The sequence below is a fragment of the Seriola aureovittata genome, chromosome 11 (genome assembly GCF_021018895.1).
Source record: "Seriola aureovittata isolate HTS-2021-v1 ecotype China chromosome 11, ASM2101889v1, whole genome shotgun sequence".
In the NCBI taxonomy this organism is placed as follows: domain Eukaryota; kingdom Metazoa; phylum Chordata; class Actinopteri; order Carangiformes; family Carangidae; genus Seriola; species Seriola aureovittata.
In genome coordinates this window covers 2696600-2716732 of record NC_079374.1, presented here as the reverse complement: position 1 = coordinate 2716732, position 20133 = coordinate 2696600, and the positions used below count along the sequence as shown (strand labels likewise).

General features: G+C 35.9%; 7 protein-coding genes across 7 annotated transcripts; 2 read left to right on the top strand and 5 right to left on the bottom strand.

Annotated features, from left to right (window-relative positions):
• Nucleotides 1-159: 159 nt before the first annotated feature.
• On the bottom strand, nucleotides 160-1104 carry LOC130177619 (olfactory receptor 6N2-like). Its single transcript, XM_056389513.1, has one exon. It carries the CDS (start codon nucleotides 1084-1086, stop codon nucleotides 160-162), a length of 927 nt encoding a protein of 308 aa, XP_056245488.1. The 5' UTR covers nucleotides 1087-1104.
• A 1513-nt stretch (nucleotides 1105-2617) lies between these two features.
• LOC130177618 (olfactory receptor 6N2-like) lies at nucleotides 2618-3544 on the top strand. Its single transcript, XM_056389512.1, has one exon. It carries the CDS (start codon nucleotides 2618-2620, stop codon nucleotides 3542-3544), a length of 927 nt encoding a protein of 308 aa, XP_056245487.1.
• A 2429-nt stretch (nucleotides 3545-5973) lies between these two features.
• On the bottom strand, nucleotides 5974-7062 carry LOC130177787 (olfactory receptor 13C2-like). The gene has a single exon (XM_056389741.1). The coding sequence runs from the start codon at nucleotides 7060-7062 to the stop codon at nucleotides 6136-6138; it is 927 nt and encodes a 308-aa protein (XP_056245716.1). The 3' UTR covers nucleotides 5974-6135.
• Nucleotides 7063-8998: 1936 nt separating this feature from the next.
• LOC130177751 (olfactory receptor 13C2-like) lies at nucleotides 8999-10845 on the bottom strand. Its single transcript, XM_056389684.1, has one exon. It carries the CDS (start codon nucleotides 10843-10845, stop codon nucleotides 9919-9921), a length of 927 nt encoding a protein of 308 aa, XP_056245659.1. The 3' UTR covers nucleotides 8999-9918.
• A 1198-nt stretch (nucleotides 10846-12043) lies between these two features.
• On the bottom strand, nucleotides 12044-13015 carry LOC130177789 (olfactory receptor 11A1-like). The gene has a single exon (XM_056389743.1). The coding sequence runs from the start codon at nucleotides 12968-12970 to the stop codon at nucleotides 12044-12046; it is 927 nt and encodes a 308-aa protein (XP_056245718.1). The 5' UTR covers nucleotides 12971-13015.
• Nucleotides 13016-14171: 1156 nt separating this feature from the next.
• On the bottom strand, nucleotides 14172-15098 carry LOC130177786 (olfactory receptor 11H2-like). The gene has a single exon (XM_056389740.1). The coding sequence runs from the start codon at nucleotides 15096-15098 to the stop codon at nucleotides 14172-14174; it is 927 nt and encodes a 308-aa protein (XP_056245715.1).
• A 2969-nt stretch (nucleotides 15099-18067) lies between these two features.
• On the top strand, nucleotides 18068-18994 carry LOC130177795 (olfactory receptor 11A1-like). Its single transcript, XM_056389749.1, has one exon. It carries the CDS (start codon nucleotides 18068-18070, stop codon nucleotides 18992-18994), a length of 927 nt encoding a protein of 308 aa, XP_056245724.1.
• Nucleotides 18995-20133: the final 1139 nt, after the last annotated feature.

Below are 20133 nucleotides of genomic sequence, written 5' to 3'. Positions count from 1 at the left end.
TATAGAGAGCAGCAAATTAATCATTAATCATTACACTGTTTAACCTGTTGATAGTCCTTTCGAGTATTAGAAATATAGAGAAGTTATTATATTAAATGACTTCCAAGGATCAGAGAAATCACATTTCTGCATGATTATTACAGAGTGAATGAACATTATTTAGCCTTGTTTGACTTGACAGAACAGCCTCTTCAGGTGTTTGGAAATTTCTTTCATTTTCAGTCCATATATAATTGGATTAAAGAGAGGTTGATACAAAACCACTTGCAAAGTCATGATTAAACGTACAGTTTTTGGAAAATCAGATTCCAGTCGAGCGTTAATGATATCATATGCACACAAACAGGAGAAGCTGGTTAAAACCAACAGGTGAGGTAAACAAGTCTGTGCAGCTTTTTTCCTGACTTCTCTACTGCTTCGATATAATATTATAAGTATCTTTGTGTATGTGAAGAGTATGAAAAGCACAGGAACAAGTGCAACATCTAGCAAAACAACCAAACCATATATTGATATAACTCTTGAACTCACACAGTGAAGTTTCAAGACTGAATTGTTACAAAAAATTCCTTTCAAAGTGAAGTTACAGAGTTTTTTCTCATGACCCAGTGCAACAGCCACCACAACATGTAAAGCAGGTATAAGCCAAGCTGAAAGCAGTAAAATACTTATGGTTGTTCTTGTCATGATAGTTGGATATTGCAGAGGTTTACATATAGACACATACCTGTCATAGGCCATGGCTGACAACAGTAAGAACTCTGAACCAACCAGTGAGTAATATATAAAATATTGAAAAAGACAAGATGAATAAGATATGATCTGTTTCTCAGATAAAAAGTCAATGAAAAGCTTTGGGTAGATAGTAGTGCTGAAAAGAACAGAGTTCAGTGACAAAGCTGCGATGAAAATGTACATAGGCTCATGGAGGTTTTTGTGAATCCAGATAAGACTCACAATAGTAGAATTACTGCAGATTATTAGAATATAAACTGTAAACATGATCACAAAATAAAGATATCTGTATTTGTTCACTTCCACATACCCACCAAGAGTTATATATGTTACATTAAATTCATCACCCATTAAAAATTAGACATTAATGAATACAACAGGCATAAAAACTAAAAATAAAAGTCTCTTATGAGGAATTTCATATACACAGAATGCACCTCATTCATTTACAGATATCTGACAATGCACTTTGATCTCCAGATGTGAGAGATTGCATTGAGTGTGTCAGCGGAAAGATTTTATGAGACTTGCCCCCACCCTCCATGGATCTCATTAGCTCCTCAATCAAGAGCTGCCATCATCAGTTTCATCATCAAACTCTAGCTATAGGTGGCATTAGTCTCTTTACATTCTTCTGTGATTACTTAAAGTTATACTCCTCAGAACATGATTTATAAATATCATTACTAAGATTTCTTTGTTTTCGTGACACCTCTGGTTACTAGCGATGATAGCAAGTGTTCTTTAACAATGAGGATCACAGAGATAAAATAGACATGTCAGCAATCATACCTTGAGCGGCTACAGATACAAAATGTTACTCATATAGGCGGTAACATTCAAACCATGATTGATTAGTATTAAGGGTCCAGAGTGTGCCAAGAAAACTTTCCCTACACCATTAAACCACCACCACTACCAGCAGCCTGGACTGTTGACTCAAGGCAGGTCAAGCCGCTGACAAATTCTGACCCTACGATCTGCTGCATCAGCAGAAATCTACGTACCAGACTATGTTTGTTCAGCGATCTACACAAGGCAAATAAAATATCACACTACCCGCTTACCACCTTGGAAGATGTTACTCCAAAAGTGGTTGGAGCCCAGCACTACGAACTGACACAAGTAATCCCTGCACACCACAGTGTTTGGCAGATACCACTTCCTCTGCCTCCCATTCAGGCATTCGGTTTTGGAAGAAATCAGAACCAAATTGAGTGAAACTGTTTGATCGGTGTATCCCAAATATACATGTTTAAACACCATTATTCCTGATAAGAGTGGTAGCTCTGTATGCACTTGGACCACAATATTGAATTTCATCTAAGAAGGCAGAGATTCACCTGAAGGATGCTTATGGATACTTTTTAATGTTGTTCATTAAGGTCTGTGGTTCAATTGACAGAAATAATTATTTCCATGGGCATCTGTTAAAACAAACACTTGGAAAAATATCAACTTTATTTCCATATTGATGAACTTTAAATTTGTATAGAGTAATGCTGTATAATGATGCACATGTCCAAGTTAAAGAAGTCAACAGTGATGAAAGTTCATGCCCCCAGGGTTTGATTCAGTTCTTTACACATTAGAATCTCTTTTAGTCGAGAGTTTAATGAGATCCATGGAGGCTGAAGCAATATTATAAAAACCTTCCACAAACTTAAACAGTTCACTTGATGAGGACTTGCTTTTTGGAGATGAACATTCACCAAGTGCATTTTAAGATCAGGTATCTGTGAATGAACAAGACACTGCAGTGCAAGTTGGATGTTTGTAATATGGTGAAAGTGAGAGCTCTTTTTTAATTAACACTCGTGTATGCTGATTAATTAATTAAACTGTTCTCTTACTTGACATTTATTATTATTAGACAGGATTAATGGAGGATGAACTTAATGTTACATATATAACTCTTACTGGGCATGTGGAAGTGCAAAAATACAGATATGTTTATTTTTTAATCATGTTTACAGTTTATATTCTAATAATTTGCTGTAATTTCACCATCGTGTGTCTTATTTGGATTCACAGAAACCTCCATGAGCCTATGTACATTTTCATTGCAGCTTTGTTGATCAACTCTGTTCTTTTCAGCACTAATATCTACCCAAAGTTGTTAATTGACTTTTTGTCTGAAAAACAGATCATATCTTATTCAGCTTGTCTCTTTCAGTTTTTTTTATTTTATTCTTTAGGAAGTTCAGAGTTCTTACTGTTGTCAGCCATGGCTTATGACAGGTATGTGTCTATATGTAAACCTCTGCAATATCCAACTATCATGAGAAAAACCACTGTGAGTATTTTTCTGGGTTTAGCTTGGCTTGTTCCTGCTTGTCATATTTCAGTTCTAGTAATAATGAGTGCTGATATGAAACTCTGTAATTTAACGTTGAATGGAATCTTTTGTAATAATTCAATTTACAATCTCCACTGTGTGAGTTCAAGAACACGATCTATATTTGGTGTTTTTGCTGTGATAGTCACTGCACTTTTCCCTCTGCTCTTCATCCTCTTCACATACACCAGGATACTTATAATCTCCTATAGAAGCTGTAAAACTGTCAGGAAAAAAGCTGCACAGACCTGTTTACCTCACCTGCTGGTTTTAATCAGTTTCTCCTGTTTGTGTGCATATGATGTCATTATAGTTCGACTGGGGTCTAAATTTCCAAAAACTGCACGTTTAATCATGACTTTACAAGTGATTATGTATCATCCTCTCTTCAATCCAATCATATATGGTCTAAAAATGAAAGAAATCTCTAAACATCTGAAGAGGTTGTTCAGTCAAACCAAAGTGATGTGATGTATTAAAGACGTTATGTTTCAGGAACAGTGGTGTTAGTGTTGCTTATGTACAGTAATTTCTTTTGTCATAATAATGCAGAGATGTCACTGTTTTGATATTTGGAAGTTAATGTAAAGATTTGTTTCTAAACATTGAAGATCCCCTTCACTCTTCGTCATGGAAACAGTTAATGTTACAGTAACGTTGGAGTTTTTACGTTGTCTTATTAGGAAAGCAGGACTGGATTCAAGACTGCTGCTACAGCGGGCCTGTAAAGCCCATCGGTAACATTTATGTGATACTGGGCTATACAAATGTGATACTGTGGGCCATACTTTCCATGATTCAGTCACCTGAATCAGCTACGTGAATTATGGAGGGGGTGTGGGTGGGTGGGGTCGCATTCAACAACAATTTACAGGATCTTAATCAATATGTAGATGTGAAGCAGGATTTCTTTCCACCAAATGACCGAGACTATACAGTCTGAGCTAAGGCTTAGAAAAAGGCACAACCTGCTGTCAATAAATTTCACTAGAATGATTTGAAGAATACGACAGGTCCATGATCCAGTTCTCAAACAAGCATGGCCACTAACAACCACTCCAAGCCCAAATTCCTGTGTGCCCTGTTCACAGCAGCATAGTGATAAATACATTTGCCGTCCTACAGGATGCAGATGTTCAAAAAACGTTAAATAAACTGAACTATTTTGACACAAAGAAGTCACACAAACCAAACCTAGTGTACAAAGTAGAGCCAGGTAGCTCCTGTGAAACAGAACAGCTATTAACAGACTCTAACACCTGGCAGAACATTGGGGGGGGGGCAGAAGAGAGTAGATTTACAGATGTTCAAGTTGTCTCACAGATACACAAAATCTGACTTAAATAGTGTGTCCCATTCTGTGTGGTGAGTAGGAATGTGACAATACACTCAGCTCATGAGACGAGACAATACACAATATTGGGTTCACAAGAACGAGACAATATTTTAACACTATTTTTAAGAAAACTTGACAAAAAAAATGACAAAAATTAGTAGAAAAATAGTCTTTTATTCAGCTGGAAGTCACAAAATGCAAAACAATGCAGGTGCGTGGAAATGTTTTAACTAATCATCTTGTAATGAATGTCATTTAAGTTCTACTTTCTGAGTATGAATTATCATATGTAGTAAAAGACAGAACAATATACGCACTGTAAAGGGTTTTGCCACAAACTCAACTGACTGGCTTCTCTCCTGTATGATTTCTCCTGATTCTCTTCAGACCTTATAACTGTGCGTGAAATATGCATGAGCTTCTAGCTTGTAATTGAAGCTATGTGTGACCTTCTAACTGAACGCCTTTCCACAAATCGAACATTTCAGGGTCTGTAGAGGTTTGAGACCACCGTGCAAGCAAAATGTGCGTGTGATGGGATGGTGGAGTCGCTGAAATCCCAAATTTTGGGATTTGCCAATGTCTATCGTTATTGCTGTGGCTGTAGCACCTGACTGTGGAAGTTGAGATGCAAAGGCATTTGTCAGGCTTGTTTGGCCTTTCAGTGTTTTCTTCACAGGCGCGGTTGATTTTAGTAGAGAGCTGTGGAGGTTCTTTAGGTGTCTTTGCATAGTGCTCGTGTTGGCTACTGTGTATGGCACTATTTTCTTACAGTGCTTTCATATTGTTCGTGCCTTGTCTGTCACTCTGTCGTTGTTTATTGTTTCCACCAGGTACCCAAAAGGGTGCCACACAAACAATTTAAAAGTGACAGGGGTTTCTTCACCGTCAGACTCTGTAATGTTAGCTACTGATATTGCGAGACAGCTTTTCACCTCAACGTTTTAATATCGCAAGATCTTGTGGCACGAAATCTCATCACACTGCTAGTGGCGAGCCCACGATATTTGACTGTTTATGAATAATAAGCAAATAACTACCTGACAACAACAATAGGGTTCATTTTAGCTTTTTAAAACTTATCAGTTTTTAGGTTAAAAAATGTTTTGTTGCCTAGAAATCTGCCATTTGCTGCAACATCTCTGACTTCATTACCAAATACCACACACATTTACCCTCACGACATGCACACACATCTTTCTCCATCCAAGCACACAGGATCTTTCAACTATTAGCTTAAAGCAAAAAAATATAATTGTGCATGTACAGCACGGAAAGACAAAAACAGGGAACAGTAAACATCAAATCCTAGAAGTATACATTGGTACATTGGTACAAGTCTATCAAGTACAAAAAGTGAGAAGAATCTGTGGAACACATATAGATACTTTCACTGTTGTCAGGTCTTACATTGCTGACCTTATAGCCAATGTGAACTTCATCAATACACCCAAAGACAATAATAACAATGTAAATGTTGTCACTTGTAAACAGGGCTCAGTAAAGCTATATACAATGATTCAGTGAAAATGAAAGTTGTGATGACTTGATAATGTAACTTATTAGTTATTATATGGTTCAATTTCAAGATACTCTTTACTGTTTCCATAATTAACAGTAAACGGTCATGGAAACAAATGTACATAAAATACCATTCAAGATTTCACATCTCTGCATGATTAGTTCAGAAGAAATGACAGCACTTTACAAAATCTTTGTTAAAACATCAGATGATTTTGTCTGGACAAAACAACCTTTTGAGGTGTTTAGAAATCTCTTTCATTTTGAGCCCATATATGAGTGGATTAAACAAAGGATGATACAAAACTATTTGTAGAGTCATTATTAATCGAGCAGTTTTTGAAAAGTTGGATTCCACTCGAGCTATACTTACATCATATGCACTCAACAAGGAGAAATTGATTAAAACCATCAGGTGAGGTAAACAGGTCTGTGCAGCTTTTTTCCTGACTTCTTTACAACTTCGATAAGATATTAATAGTATCCTCGTATAGGTGAAAATTATAAAGAGCATAGGGAATATTGCAAGATCAAATAAAGAGATAACACCATATGTAGTAATGAAACTTGATCTTACACATTGAAGTCTGTAAATTGAATTGTTGCAAAATATTCCCTTTAAAGTAAAGTTACACAGTTTAGTTTTAGCACTGACTATTGCTAGGACTGCAACATGGCAAGCAGGTATAAACCAACCTAAAACCAGGAAAACAACAACAGTGTTTTTTGTCATGATAGTTGGATATTGCAGAGGTTTACATATAGATACATACCTGTCATAGGCCATGGCTGACAACAGAAAGAACTCTGAACTACCTAAAAAGTAAAATATAAAATACTGAAAGATGCAGGCTGAATAAGATATAATCTGTTTTTCTGATATAAAATCAATCAGAAATTTTGGGTAGATAGTAGTGCTGTAAAGAACACAGTTCAGAAGCAAAGCCCCAATGAAAATGTACATAGGTTCATGGAGGTTCTTGTGAATCACGATCAGGTACACAATAGTAGAATTAAAGCAGATTATTAGAATATATATAGTAAACATAATCAAAAAATAAACATATCTGTATTTATTAACTTCCACATACCCGCTAAGAGTTATGTATGTGATATTTAACTCGTCATCCATGAATGCTTTGTAAAACTAAATGTTCAGTAATAAACCATGTTATAGTATGTAAACAATGTACATTCAAAAAGAAGTCTCACTTATACGATTACACCAACATATAACCTTTACTGGATTATGTTATTCATTCCCAGATACCAGACCTCGAAATTAACTTGATGTACTCTCATCTCCAAAACCGAGAGTGAACAGTTACAGTCTGTGGAGAGTTTATCTTAGATTTCTTCAGCCTCTAAGGATCTCATGAAACTTTCCAACAACAGGGGTGCGCTAATAAGATGCGCACAGTGTAGACAGGTTTTTACAAGACCTTGTCACACACATTTTTTAGTTAAAAACACTCACTTTGAATGCTAGATTCTGTAAAGTTGCTCAGAGACTTAGATAAAGTTGAAAACAAGTATGTCTGGTAAAAGTACATGCCCACCAACCAGTGTAACAACTAGCTACGACCAAGCTAACAAGAAAACTTCAGTTGAAGAGACTTTCCATAAAAAATCAAACCGTGGATCATGGGCATCAAATTCAATCAAATGAATCACTTGAATAACTAGCTTAGCTCTCAGACCAAGGGGAGCTATCCAGTTGCATCAACATCAAGATTGTCGGTGTCCCTGAAGGTGAGGAGAAAGGAAGACCAACCGAATTTGTCTCCAACCTGATCCCTTGGGAGATATCAAATTTCCCTAGCTACTGTTCAACGATTGGGAACCACCTGAAGGGTCCAAACCTCTTATGATAACTGCAAGGCCGAATCTTGTGCAGGAGAAGAGGATTCTAGCACTTTGGACACAGTGCTCAATGGAATCAATAGAGGTCATTGAATCTTAATCTACCTTGATTGCACAACAGATAATAGATCAACAGTGAAACTTTCATGAGGCGCAGCAGACACTGAGGAAGAAGGAAACATGCCCCTCACCAAGCTTCCTAGCAGAATCTATGAATACCACCTGTGGAAAGTAAATGTGTCTAAATGTGTGTTGAGTATGCACTGACATACATATTTACCAGCAGGCTTTCCTGCCTCAGTGATGGACATCTTGATTTTCTGTAGGGTTTCTCTGACCCTGTTGATCCAGCACTTCCTCGGTCTGCTTCTGGGTCTAGATCTAGATTAGCTCAAGCAGCTGGTTGGTCAGTAGACATTCTCACCAGGTGTCTAAACCACAGTTCTCTCGCTGGTCTATGTGATGCTGGATAAGTGTTGTTCTCACCATTATCAAATCCTGTCTTTCCTGACTCTTGGTTCTTTGGTTTCGATAGCTGCTTTTGCCTCCTAAAAAACAACTTCTTGTCCTCTCCTGATGATAAAAGATACAACAGGCCTTGCAAATCGGTGGAGATAAGAGTGCTCGCTTCACCTTTCAGGGCCAGCCCTATAAACGCAAATGACGCTGACTGACTGACTGATAAGGTTAAACTATTCGTTTGCAGGTTAAGTGTTGGAGTTTCTCCATTGGTGGTGGTTCTTTCAAAATGATTTTGGTGAAGAAGCAGGGTTGCAAACTTAGTGCTTTTGTCACATTTTCAAAAATCACCCAATAAACAAACAGAAAAAGAGCTGAAACCAGCTGCTACTAGACTGAATGCAAATAGGACATGGTCCAGACATAACCTAGCTCGTGACCTAGTCTGGTTACAATGTGAAAATACTCCATTACAGTTAAAATCATGGATTCCAATTCTTACTTAAGTAAATATTTTACTGTATACTTAAGTAAAAGTATGATCAGCAAATGTACTTAAAGTATCAGTAGTAAAAGTATGTCATTGTGCAGCGAACAGTCTCCTGTAACTGAGCTCTGATTTGTTTGACATTATAAGATTGTATTGTTGTAGCTGCAGGTTCTAACAACGTTTTATACCGCTAGATAGTTCAGTCCTGTGGTTCCCAATCTAAGGGTCAGGCCCCTCCAAAGGGTCACAAGATAAATCTGAGGGGTCATCACACTGATTTGTTTTGCAATTTTATTTTTTGTGAAATATTGAATAATTTGAACAGTTACTGAACTGAAACCATAAGTTTGCAAAATTCTTAATTATAAATAATAATTCTTAACCAGAAACGTAATTAGTACCTCTAGCTGTCACATAAATATTGTGCCGTAAAAACTACAGTATTTCCCACTGAGATATAGTGGAGCAGATCTGTAAAGTGCCATTGAATGGAAATACTAGTTCCTTAAAATTCTACTTCTGTACAGTATTTGAGTAAATGTACTGTCCAGCACTGTTTTCCATAAATCATAAGGAAATAACTACCTGACAGCCACAGTATGGTTCTTTTTCTTTTTCAAAGTGTTGACTATCAGATCTCTGATAATAAAATCATAACAGATGCTGAAGCACCAACTACTACACACACGTTTACCCTCACACACTCATTCACTTTCAAGTATTAGCTTAAAGCAAAAAACAATCATTTTCTATGTACTCAGCATGCGCAGCAATGGAAGACAAAAAAAGGAAACAGTAAACATCATTGATACTCTGATCTCTGGAACACAGACATATAGACACTCAGTGTTGTTAGGACATTGGTGACATTCAATATTTAAACATTGACCTTGTAATCAATATGAACTTCATCAATGCACCCAATTGACATGACAATGACCGTAAATCAAAATACAGTGAAAAAACACAATGAAAGTTGTGATGACTTGAACTTATTAGTTATTACATGGTTCATTTTCAAGATACTCTTTACTGTTTCCATAATGAACAGTAAACAGTAATGGAAACAAATGTAAATGAAAAAATTAATTTAATAAAACACCATTCCAGAATTCACATCTCTGCATGATTAGTTCAGAAGAAATCACTGCACTTTACAAAATCTTTGTTAATACATCAGATGATTTTGTCTGGACAAAACAACCTTTTGAGTTGTTTAGAAATCTCTTTCATTTTGAGCCCATATATGAGTGGATTAAACAAAGGATGATACAAAACTGTTTGTAGTGTCATTATTAATCGAGCAGTTTTTGAAAAGTTGGATTCCACTCGAGCCACACTGATATCATATGCACTCAAAAAGGAGAAACTGATTAAAACCAACAGGTGAGGTAAACAGGTCTCTGCAGCTTTTTTCCTGACTTCTTTACAACTTCGATAAGATATTAATAGTATCCTCGTATAGGTGAAAATTATAAAGAGCATAGGGAATATTGCAAGATCTAATAAAGCGATTACACCATATGTAGTAATGAAACTTGATCTTACACATTGAAGTCTGTAAATTGAATTGTTGCAAAGTATTCCCTTTAAAGTAAAGTTACACAGTTTAGTTTTAGCACTGACTATTGCTGGGACTGCAATATGGCAAGCAGGTATAAGCCAACCTAAAACCAGGAAAACAACAATAGTGTTTTTTGTCATGATAGTTGGATATTGCAGAGGTTTACATATAGATACATACCTGTCATAGGCCATGGCTGACAACAGTAAGAACTCTGAACTGCCTATAAAGTAGACTATAAAAAACTGAAAGATGCAGGCTGAATAAGATATAATCTGTTTTTCTGATATAAAATCAATCAGAAGTTTTGGGTAGATAGTAGTGCTGTAAAGAACACAGTTCAGAAGCAAAGCTCCAATGAAAATGTACATAGGTTCATGGAGGTTCTTGTGAATCACGATCAGGTACACAATAGTAGAATTAAAGCAGATTATTAGAATATATATAGTAAACATAATCAAAAAATAAACATATCTGTATTTATTAACTTCCACATACCCGCTAAGAGTTATGTATGTGATATTTAACTCGTCATCCATGAATGCTTTGTAAAACTAATAAAACAGGCTTTCAGGCTTGTACATGATAAATGATTTTAAAAAGAAGTCTCAGTAAAGCAGTCTGGATGGTCTTGTCAATGTTCACCTGCAACATTCAGAAAATGAAGTGTTTAAGTCTGTGGAAAGTTTTTTATAATATTGCTTCAGCCTCCATGGATCTCATTAAACTCTCCACGAAAATAGATTTTAATATGTAATATGTAAAGAATCGCACCCTGGAGGCCTGAAGTCACTGCACTGTTTGACCTCTTTAACTTGGGCTTATGCTGTGTTATGCAACATTATGGTTCTTCTTGAATGAAATTCAAGATTATGCTCCAAGTGTATGTTGTATTGCCACTTACATCAGGGATACTGAACTGATAAGAATTTGGTGGTCCGAGGTCAAATGTCAAGGTTACTTTGACCTCACAAAACCCTAGGCCATAACTCTTGGCCATAACTAAAATTCAAACGCTGATTATTTTACAATTGAACAGAAATTTCTAATAGGATCAAATGATTAAGTGACAACATTTTATATCCAAATGGTCGAAGGTCAACTTTGATATATTAACTATATTATCAACTCATGATCAAGATTACGATCAGTAAATTGTGATACTGAACAAAAACAGTGTGCGGGATCCTCTTTTTATCAATGTATAAAAGCCTTACAGGCGCTTGTCATGTCAGACTTTAAAGTTCAAGCAAAGGGTCAAAACTAATTCTGGATGAAACAATTGTTTGTTTCACCCTCCCAAGCCCAGCCCCACCCCTTCTCCATGACTCCTGTAGCTGAAATGTGTAAACACTATAGCACAGAAAAACCTCATGGAGATTCACATCCTCCCTCTGCAGACAGCTAGATTGTCCATAAATAAGTAATAAAGCTGCAACAGACAAAATTATCAAAAAATATATTTTGAAAAGGTGGAGCATATGGATTTGTCATTTCATGATACAATTAATTATTTCCATTGGAATTAGTAAAGAACATCTTTACAGCATGGACATAAAATGCTCACAGTAAATACCTCCCAAGGATCATTACACTCTTGTATAATAATAATAATAATAATAATTATCATTATTATTATTATTATTATTGAATCATCATTATTATTATTACAGAATAAATGACATGATGTACATCAGCCTCACTTACACATAAAATCATGAAATCACTTTTAATACATCACATCACTTTGGTTCGACAGAACAACCTCTTCAGGTGTTTAGAGATTTCTTTCATTTTTAGACCGTATATGATTGGATTGAAGAGAGGATGATACAGAATCGCCTGTAAAGTCATAATAAAACGTACAGTTTTTGGAAACTCAGACACAACTCTAACTATAATGACATCATACGCACACAAACAGGAGAAGCTAAATAAAACCAGCAGGTGAGGTAAACAGGTCTGTGCAGCTTTTTTCTGGACAGTTTTACAGCTTCTATAGGAGATTATAAGTATCCTGGTGTATGTGAAGAGTATGAAGAGCAGAGGGAAAAGTGCAATGTTTGTCAGGGCAATGACACCAAATATAGATCTTGTTGTTGAACTCACACAGTAGAGATTGTAAATTGAATTATTGCAAAAAATTCCATTTAAAAACAAATTACAGAGTTTCATATCAGCACTCAGTATAGCTGGAACTGCGATCTGACAAGCAGGAACAAGCCAAGCTAAACCCAGAAAAATACTCACAGTTATTTTTCTCATGATAGTTGGATATTGCAGAGGTTTACATATAGACACGTACCTGTCATAAGCCATGGCTGACAACAGAAAGAACTCTGAACCACTTAAGGAGTAAAATAAAAAAAACTGAAAGAGACAAGCTGAATAAGATATGATCTGTTTTTCAGACAAAAAGTCAATTAGTAACTTTGGGTAGATATTAGTGCTGAAAAGAACAGAGTTGATTAACAAAGCTGCAATGAAAATGTACATAGGCTCATGGAGGTTTCTGTGAATCCAAATAAGATACACGATGGTGAAATTACAGCAAATTATTAGAATATAAACTGTAAACATGATCAAAAAATAAAGATATCTGTACTTTTGCACCTCCACATGCCCACTGAGAATTATATATGTTACATTATATTCATCATCCATTAATATTGTCTCAAGTAAACGTTCAGTAAAAACAAGCAGATTAAATAAACGGCAAACATGAATAAAAATTGATTAAAACAAACAAAAAAGAGCTCTGACTTTCACCATATTACAAACATCCAACATGCACTGAAATGTCTCATTCATTCACAGATACCTGATCTTAAAATGCACTTGGTGAAAGTTCATCTTCAGCATTCAGGAAGTGAACTGTTTTAGTCTGTAGAAGGTTTTTATAATTTTGCTTCAGCCTCCATGGATCTCATTAAACTATCCGCAAGAATAGATTCTAATATGTAAAGAACTTAATCAAACCCTGGAGGCATGAAGTTGCAGCATTGTTTGATTTCTTTAACTTGCTGTATTATACAAAATTATGGTTCTTCTTGGATGAAATTTAATATTGTTGTCTTACTGGAAAATAACATACAGACTAGAATTGTATCCCTCCGCCACTCAGCCTAGTTTCAGGTTACATCTCTGTTTATCCAGAATCATATCAAATATTAAACATTTGTGTGAAATTTTGTTGTAATTGATGCGTAAAGTCTCGAGTTACGGCTAAAAACTGTTTTGTGCTGTCACACTGACTTTGACCCCCAAAATCTATTCAGTTAATCCTTAAGTCCTAGTGAATATTCGTGCCAAATTTCAAGGCGTTCCGTCAAGGCGTTACTGCGACGTCGCGTTCACAAGGACAAAATCCAGTTTTGAACAGTCACCGTGACCGTGACATTTGACCTTTGACCACCAATGCCTGAATGGTGCGTTTAGTGGCAGTAAGTCCTCGTAGCTCAGAGTTTTTTTGCAGTGTATTAGTGTGTTTTATCAGTTGGCGTCTTTATTCTGCGTTGTTGTTTTGTCTGACAACGGAGAAAGGAGCATACGCAAGGGAAGAAATCCTCACAGCGTACCAGACATAGAGTCAAACATCCCATACCAGTTGAGCTGAAGGTGCAGAAACACATTTTTAAATAACTGGAGCATGTGAATTTGTCATTACATTGTTCAAACTCAAGATTTAGAATGAACTGTTTCCATGAAGGATAATAAACATCTTTAATAAATACCTTCCAAGGATCCTTACACGCTTATCATTGTTATTGTTTTTGTATCATTATTATTATTATTATTACAGAAAAATGACATTTTGCATCAACATCACTAACACCACTATTACTGTTACACCACTTTTAATACATCACATCACTTTGGTTTGACTGAACAACCTCTTCAGGTGTTTAGAGATTTCTTTCATTTTTAGACCGTATATAATTGGATTGAAGAGAGGATGATACAGAATCACTTGTAAAGTCATGATTAAACGTGCAGTTTTTTTAAATTCAGACCCCAGTCGAACTATAATGACATCATATGCACACAAACAGGAGAAACTAAATAAAACCAGCAGGTGAGGTAAACAGGTCTGTGCAGCTTTTTTCCTGACAGTTTTACAGCTTCTATAGGAGATTATAAGTATCCTGGTGTATGTGAAGAGTATGAACAGCAGAGGGAAAAGTGCAATGTTTGTCAGGGCAACGACACCAAATATAGATCTTGTTGTTGAACTCACACAGTAGAGATTGTAAATTGAATTATTACAAACAATTCCATTTAAAAACAAACTACAGAGTTTCATATCAGCACTCAGTATAGCTGGAACTGCGATCTGACAAGCAGGAACAAGCCAAGCTAAACCCAGAAAAATGCCCACAGTGGTTTTTCTCATGATAGTTGGATATTGCAGAGGTTTACATATAGACACATACCTGTCATAAGCCATGGCTGACAACAGTAAGAACTCTGAACCACCCAAAGAATAAAATAAAAAAAACTGAAAGAGACAAGCTGAATAAGATATGATCTGTTTTTCAGACAAAAAGTCAATTAACAACTTTGGGTAGATATTAGTGCTGAAAAGAACAGAGTTGATTAACAAAGCTGCAATGAAAATGTACATAGGCTCATGGAGGTTTCTGTGAATCCAAATAAGACACACGATGGTGAAATTACAGCAAATTATTAGAATATAAACTGTAAACATAATCAAAAAATAAAGATATCTGTACTTTTGCACCTCCACATGCCCACTGAGAATTATATATGTTACATTATATTCACCATCCATTAATGTTTAATGATGATAATAATGATAATAAATGTCAAGTAAGAGAACAGACAGATTAATCAACCAGTACACATGAGTGTAAATTAAAAAGAGTTCTCACTTTCACCGTATAACAAACATCGAACTGAAGTGTCTCTTTCATTCACAGATACCTGATCTTAAAATGTTCATCTCCAAAATTCAGGAAGTGAACTGTTTAAGTTTGTGGAAAGTTTTTATAATATTGCTTCAGCCTCCATGGATCTCATTAAACTCTCCACTAAAAGAGATTCTAATGTGTAAAGAACTGAATCAAACCCTGGAGGCATGAAGTTTCATCACTGTTGACTTCTTTAACTTGGACATGTGCATCATTGTACAGCATTACTCTATACAACGTTAAAGTTCATCAAGTTGATGTTGTTTTTATTTATATTTATTTATATTTATTTTCTTTAATAGATGAAGAATTACATATAACATATATGATTATTGTTGGGCATCTAGAAATTCACGAATACAGATATCTTTATTTTATTATCATTTCTACAGTGTATACTTTAATAATCTGCTGTAATATCGCCACTCTGTGCCTTTTTTGGATCCACAGAAACCTTCAAGAGCTGATGTTCACTTTCATTGCAGCTTTTGTTAATCCACTCTGTTTTTTAAAGCACAAATATCTACCCAAAACAGCTGACAAAATCTTTCTGGCTTTATCTTGGCCTGTGGTCATTGTTTGCCATACTTGGTCCTACAGTCAGCCACAGATAAGAGGATGTTTCAGAAATAGGTATGAATGAGTAATTGTTATTTCATGGGTGTAATTTATAATTTGTCATATTAGCTACTGAATGTTTACATTGAATGCTGAATTAATTTGGTAACAAACTTTACATGACACACCCTTTGCTTTTCACCATTATTATTATTGTTGTTGTTATAATTACAAATCGTATACGTCCTTTATAACAAACTAGTGTAAACAGAGGAGCCTGATAATAGATAATTTGATGTCCTTTGTATCCAAAGTGGATCTTTCAACAGAGCTACATAACCAAGCCACTTTTTAAACCCTCTGAGATCTAAGGGCATTTTCTCGATTTCTACATTATTTCTTAAATTCACCTTTGTAAAGGGTACTTGCATTCAACATAATACTCAAGTGTTTTAAAATAGTAGATAAATGGATAATAAATGCCTCAAATGAAATTTTGTAATATCAGTCGTAGTGTTGTCTGTCACTCTAACCAAATTTTAAAAGCTATGAGTCACGTATGATCTCACAAGAATATGTGAGGGAAAGTGGGAGGTCTACAGTTTTTTAAATTTTTTCAAAACATTCCTCCTGGAAAAACTCCTGTTGTTTCTTTGAATTATTATGGCAACCTCTTACTAATCATACAATAATTGTCATTTTGGAAATTATATCTAACTAACAGTGGCGGCTGCTGGTCTTATAAGGAGGGGAAGCTCATTTTTCGGCCTACATCATAAAATGTGTCCGTTTATTTATATGTAAATTCGCAGAGTGACAGAAGAGAGTCGCCAAACACAAAGCTAGTCGTTTTTAACAAAGACAAAGTCGCTGAGGATCAGTAACGTCTCCAGATCAACTCCGAACAACGGAATGAAAAACTTGAAAACTGCTCCGGTGGATGCTTATACTTCAAGATCGCTGATTCGCTCATTTCGCTGTCAATCAAAAAGGGACTCAGCCTCAGACAGATCATCCAATCATCATGCAGAAGCCGAGCGTCCGGGCCAGCCCACTGTCCCATAGACCCCCAGAGACGCTGAGCGTCCGATGGGCGGGACAAAGCCCAGCATTTATCCAATGACCGTCTAGTTTTGCTGCAGTGGAACAACCCACTCTCTGCTTCCCCGTTGAAGTCAGTAGACGCTCGGCGTCTACACTGTGTAAAGCTCTGTGACGCTGCGGGGACGAATGAAAAGGAAGTCGTGTCGGTTACCTGTGATAAGGAGCTGATTCTGAACAAAAGATGAACGTGTTCTAGCGCATATTTAGTCAATGACATGTACATACAACAGTACATATTTGACCACTTATTTTGTTATTATTTCATGGTTGAAGCTCAAGGCGTTCCACTTAGAGCTCCCCCTAGAGGCCTGGAGCTTTTCTGTTGTGTTGAGGTTCCCCAATGGTGGAACAAGCTACCGAATCCTTTTAGAGCAGGGGGCGTCCCGCTCCATCTTCAAGAATATCCTGAAGACTCATCTCTTCTGAGAGCAACTCCTTTCCTAAAGCCCTAACAAGGCACTTCCTTATACAATCTCCTTGCACTAATTAAATAGATGTAGTACTTAATACTTACACTGAGGTTTCCTAGTAGATAGATAGATAGATAGATAGATAGATAGATAGATAGATAGATAGATAGATTTCGAATGGAGGTATCCACAAGGCATGCTGATTAGATGCCCAAACCATCCTTACCCAAGTCCAGGCCTTGAAAGGCAGAGACATGGAGGGCATCTTGTGGCTGACATCCAGAGGTTTTTCAAAAACAGCATGAAGTAAAGGACATGCATCATTGACTTCTTCAACTGCCAAATCACATATGACATTATCCATGAAAACCAGATCTCACAGGAGATTTATCTGAGCAGTGTCACAAACCAATGTAAAACAGATCTAACGGCGCCTGTGGATTCAGGCCTCCAGAGTTTGATAAAGTTGTTTACATGTTAGTCACTCTTAGTGGAAAGTTTAATGAGATCCATGGAGGATGAATCTGTCCGATAAAACCATTTCACAGGCTCCAACAGTTTCTGATTCCTGAGGTGTAAACATGAGCATATACTAAGTGAATTTCAAGGTCAGATTACTGTGGATAAGAGAAACCAATACAGAGACATGTTATTGTTATTTTCAAAGTAAGACCTTTTATTTTTCAGTTTTTATTCATATATTCCTGTTAAATTATCTGCCTATTTCAATGATCAAGATTTCATATGTAACTTTTTTAATGGATGAAGAATTAAATATAACATATATAACTCTTGGTGGGCATGTAGAAGTTCACAAATACAGATATCTTTATTTTGTGATCATGTTTACAGCATATATTTTAATAATCTGCAGTAACTCTACTATTGTGTACCTGATCTGGATTCACCAAAACCTCCATGAGCCTATGTACATTTTCATTGCAGCTTTGTTAATCAATTCTATTCTTTACAGCACTATTATATACCCAAAGCTTTTGATTGACTTTTTATCTGAAAAACAGATCATATCTTATGAAGCTTGTCTTCTTCAGTATTTTCTGTTTTATGCTTTAGGTGGTTCAGAGTTTTTACTGTTAGCAGCCATGTCCTATGACAGGTATGTGTCTATATGTAAACCTCTGCAATATCCAACTATCATGACAAAAAGATCTATTGAAGTCTTAGTGGCTTTAGCTTGGCTTTTCCCTGCTTGTCAGCTTGTGGCATCAGCAACGATGAGCGCTAATCAAAAGCTCTGTGACTTTACTTTGAAAGTCATTTTTTGCAATAATTCAATTTACAATCTTCACTGTGTGAGTTCAAGAGCACTATCTATATATGGCGTGTTCATTTTGCTAAATGTTGCACTTTTTCCCATGCTCTTCATACTTTTTACATATGCAAAAATATTTATTTTAACATATCGCAGTTGCAAAGAAGTCAGGAAAAAAGCTGCAGAGACCTGTTTACCTCACCTGCTGGTTTTAATGAACTTTACCTTTCTGTGTTCGTATGATGTTATTATAGTTAGACTGGAATCTGATATTCCGAAAATTGCTCGATTAATAATAACTTTACAACTGGTTTTGTATCACCCTCTATTTAATCCGATCATTTACGGACTAAAGATGAAAGAAATATCAAAACACCTGAAGCAGTTGTTATGTCTACACAAAATGAACTAATGTTACCAAGGCTGATCATTTCTTCTGTAATAATGCACAGCTAATTTCTCTGATCTGTTCCTTGGAAAGTTTTTAATCTTAGGATTTTATTTTATATACCTAAGATGTAATAAAGAGATTAACCATTTTCTACCATTACAACAATATCTAACATTTCTGCCCTGTGACTCACAAGGTTAATTCTGAATGTTTAATCTGGCTTTAGATGAACAAATACAGAACCATATTAATAATATACATGTTATTCCTGTGTGAATTGATGAAGTTTATGATGACTACAACTGTGAGATGAGATCATGTTACACCTGTTTCAGCCTCTTTATATTGGTCTGTTTCTATAAGAGTTTTGATTTTAGAATCATATTGAAAATATTTCAAACACTGCGTCGCCTGATAACTGCATTGTTACTGAATTGTGGAGTCCAAGAATGGAGGCTAAAGACCAGAGGGACTGAGACTTTTCTGGAACCAGGGCTCCTGTATATTATTAGTTTATTTGTCTAATAATTTCAACTGCCTCTTTAAATCTCAATCTCTGCTTTTAATATTTGAATTACCCCGATCAGTTGTTCACTTTATGACCAATATCAATATGGGAATAAAGTGAACATTTTAAATGTTAAAGCCATGATGGTGTGGCAGTGGTAACATGTTTTCAATAAAGTTCTCAAAATAAACTCTTGACTTTGCAACGTTCAAGTCATAACATCTACAATAATAAACCATAATAAGAGCTCTGTAAGAGATGGAATACCACAAAGCTGATGTGTTTCATCCATTTATTAAATAATGTTTTTCAGGACAGAATGACATAGAGGAGAGGAACGTTCATAACATTTCCTCTTTGTTGAGACAAAACTAACCTTAAGTACGGGACTATATTCTTGACCTCAGTACCAAGAATCTCAACTCAAAGCCTCCATTAACAGATGGATGGCTCACCACATTTGTATTGTACATAAATCCATGTGGTAGGAGTAGTAAGTGTAGTAGTGTCCAATTTGTTTTGAGTCGATCATCTGGAAAACCTGCTCATATCATTAAATCAGGAAAAACTAAACACAAAGAACTAATGCTGGAGTGGGAGGACAGAAACTAAAAATACTGAGGAGGGAAGGACAATGAAACAACTGAAACAC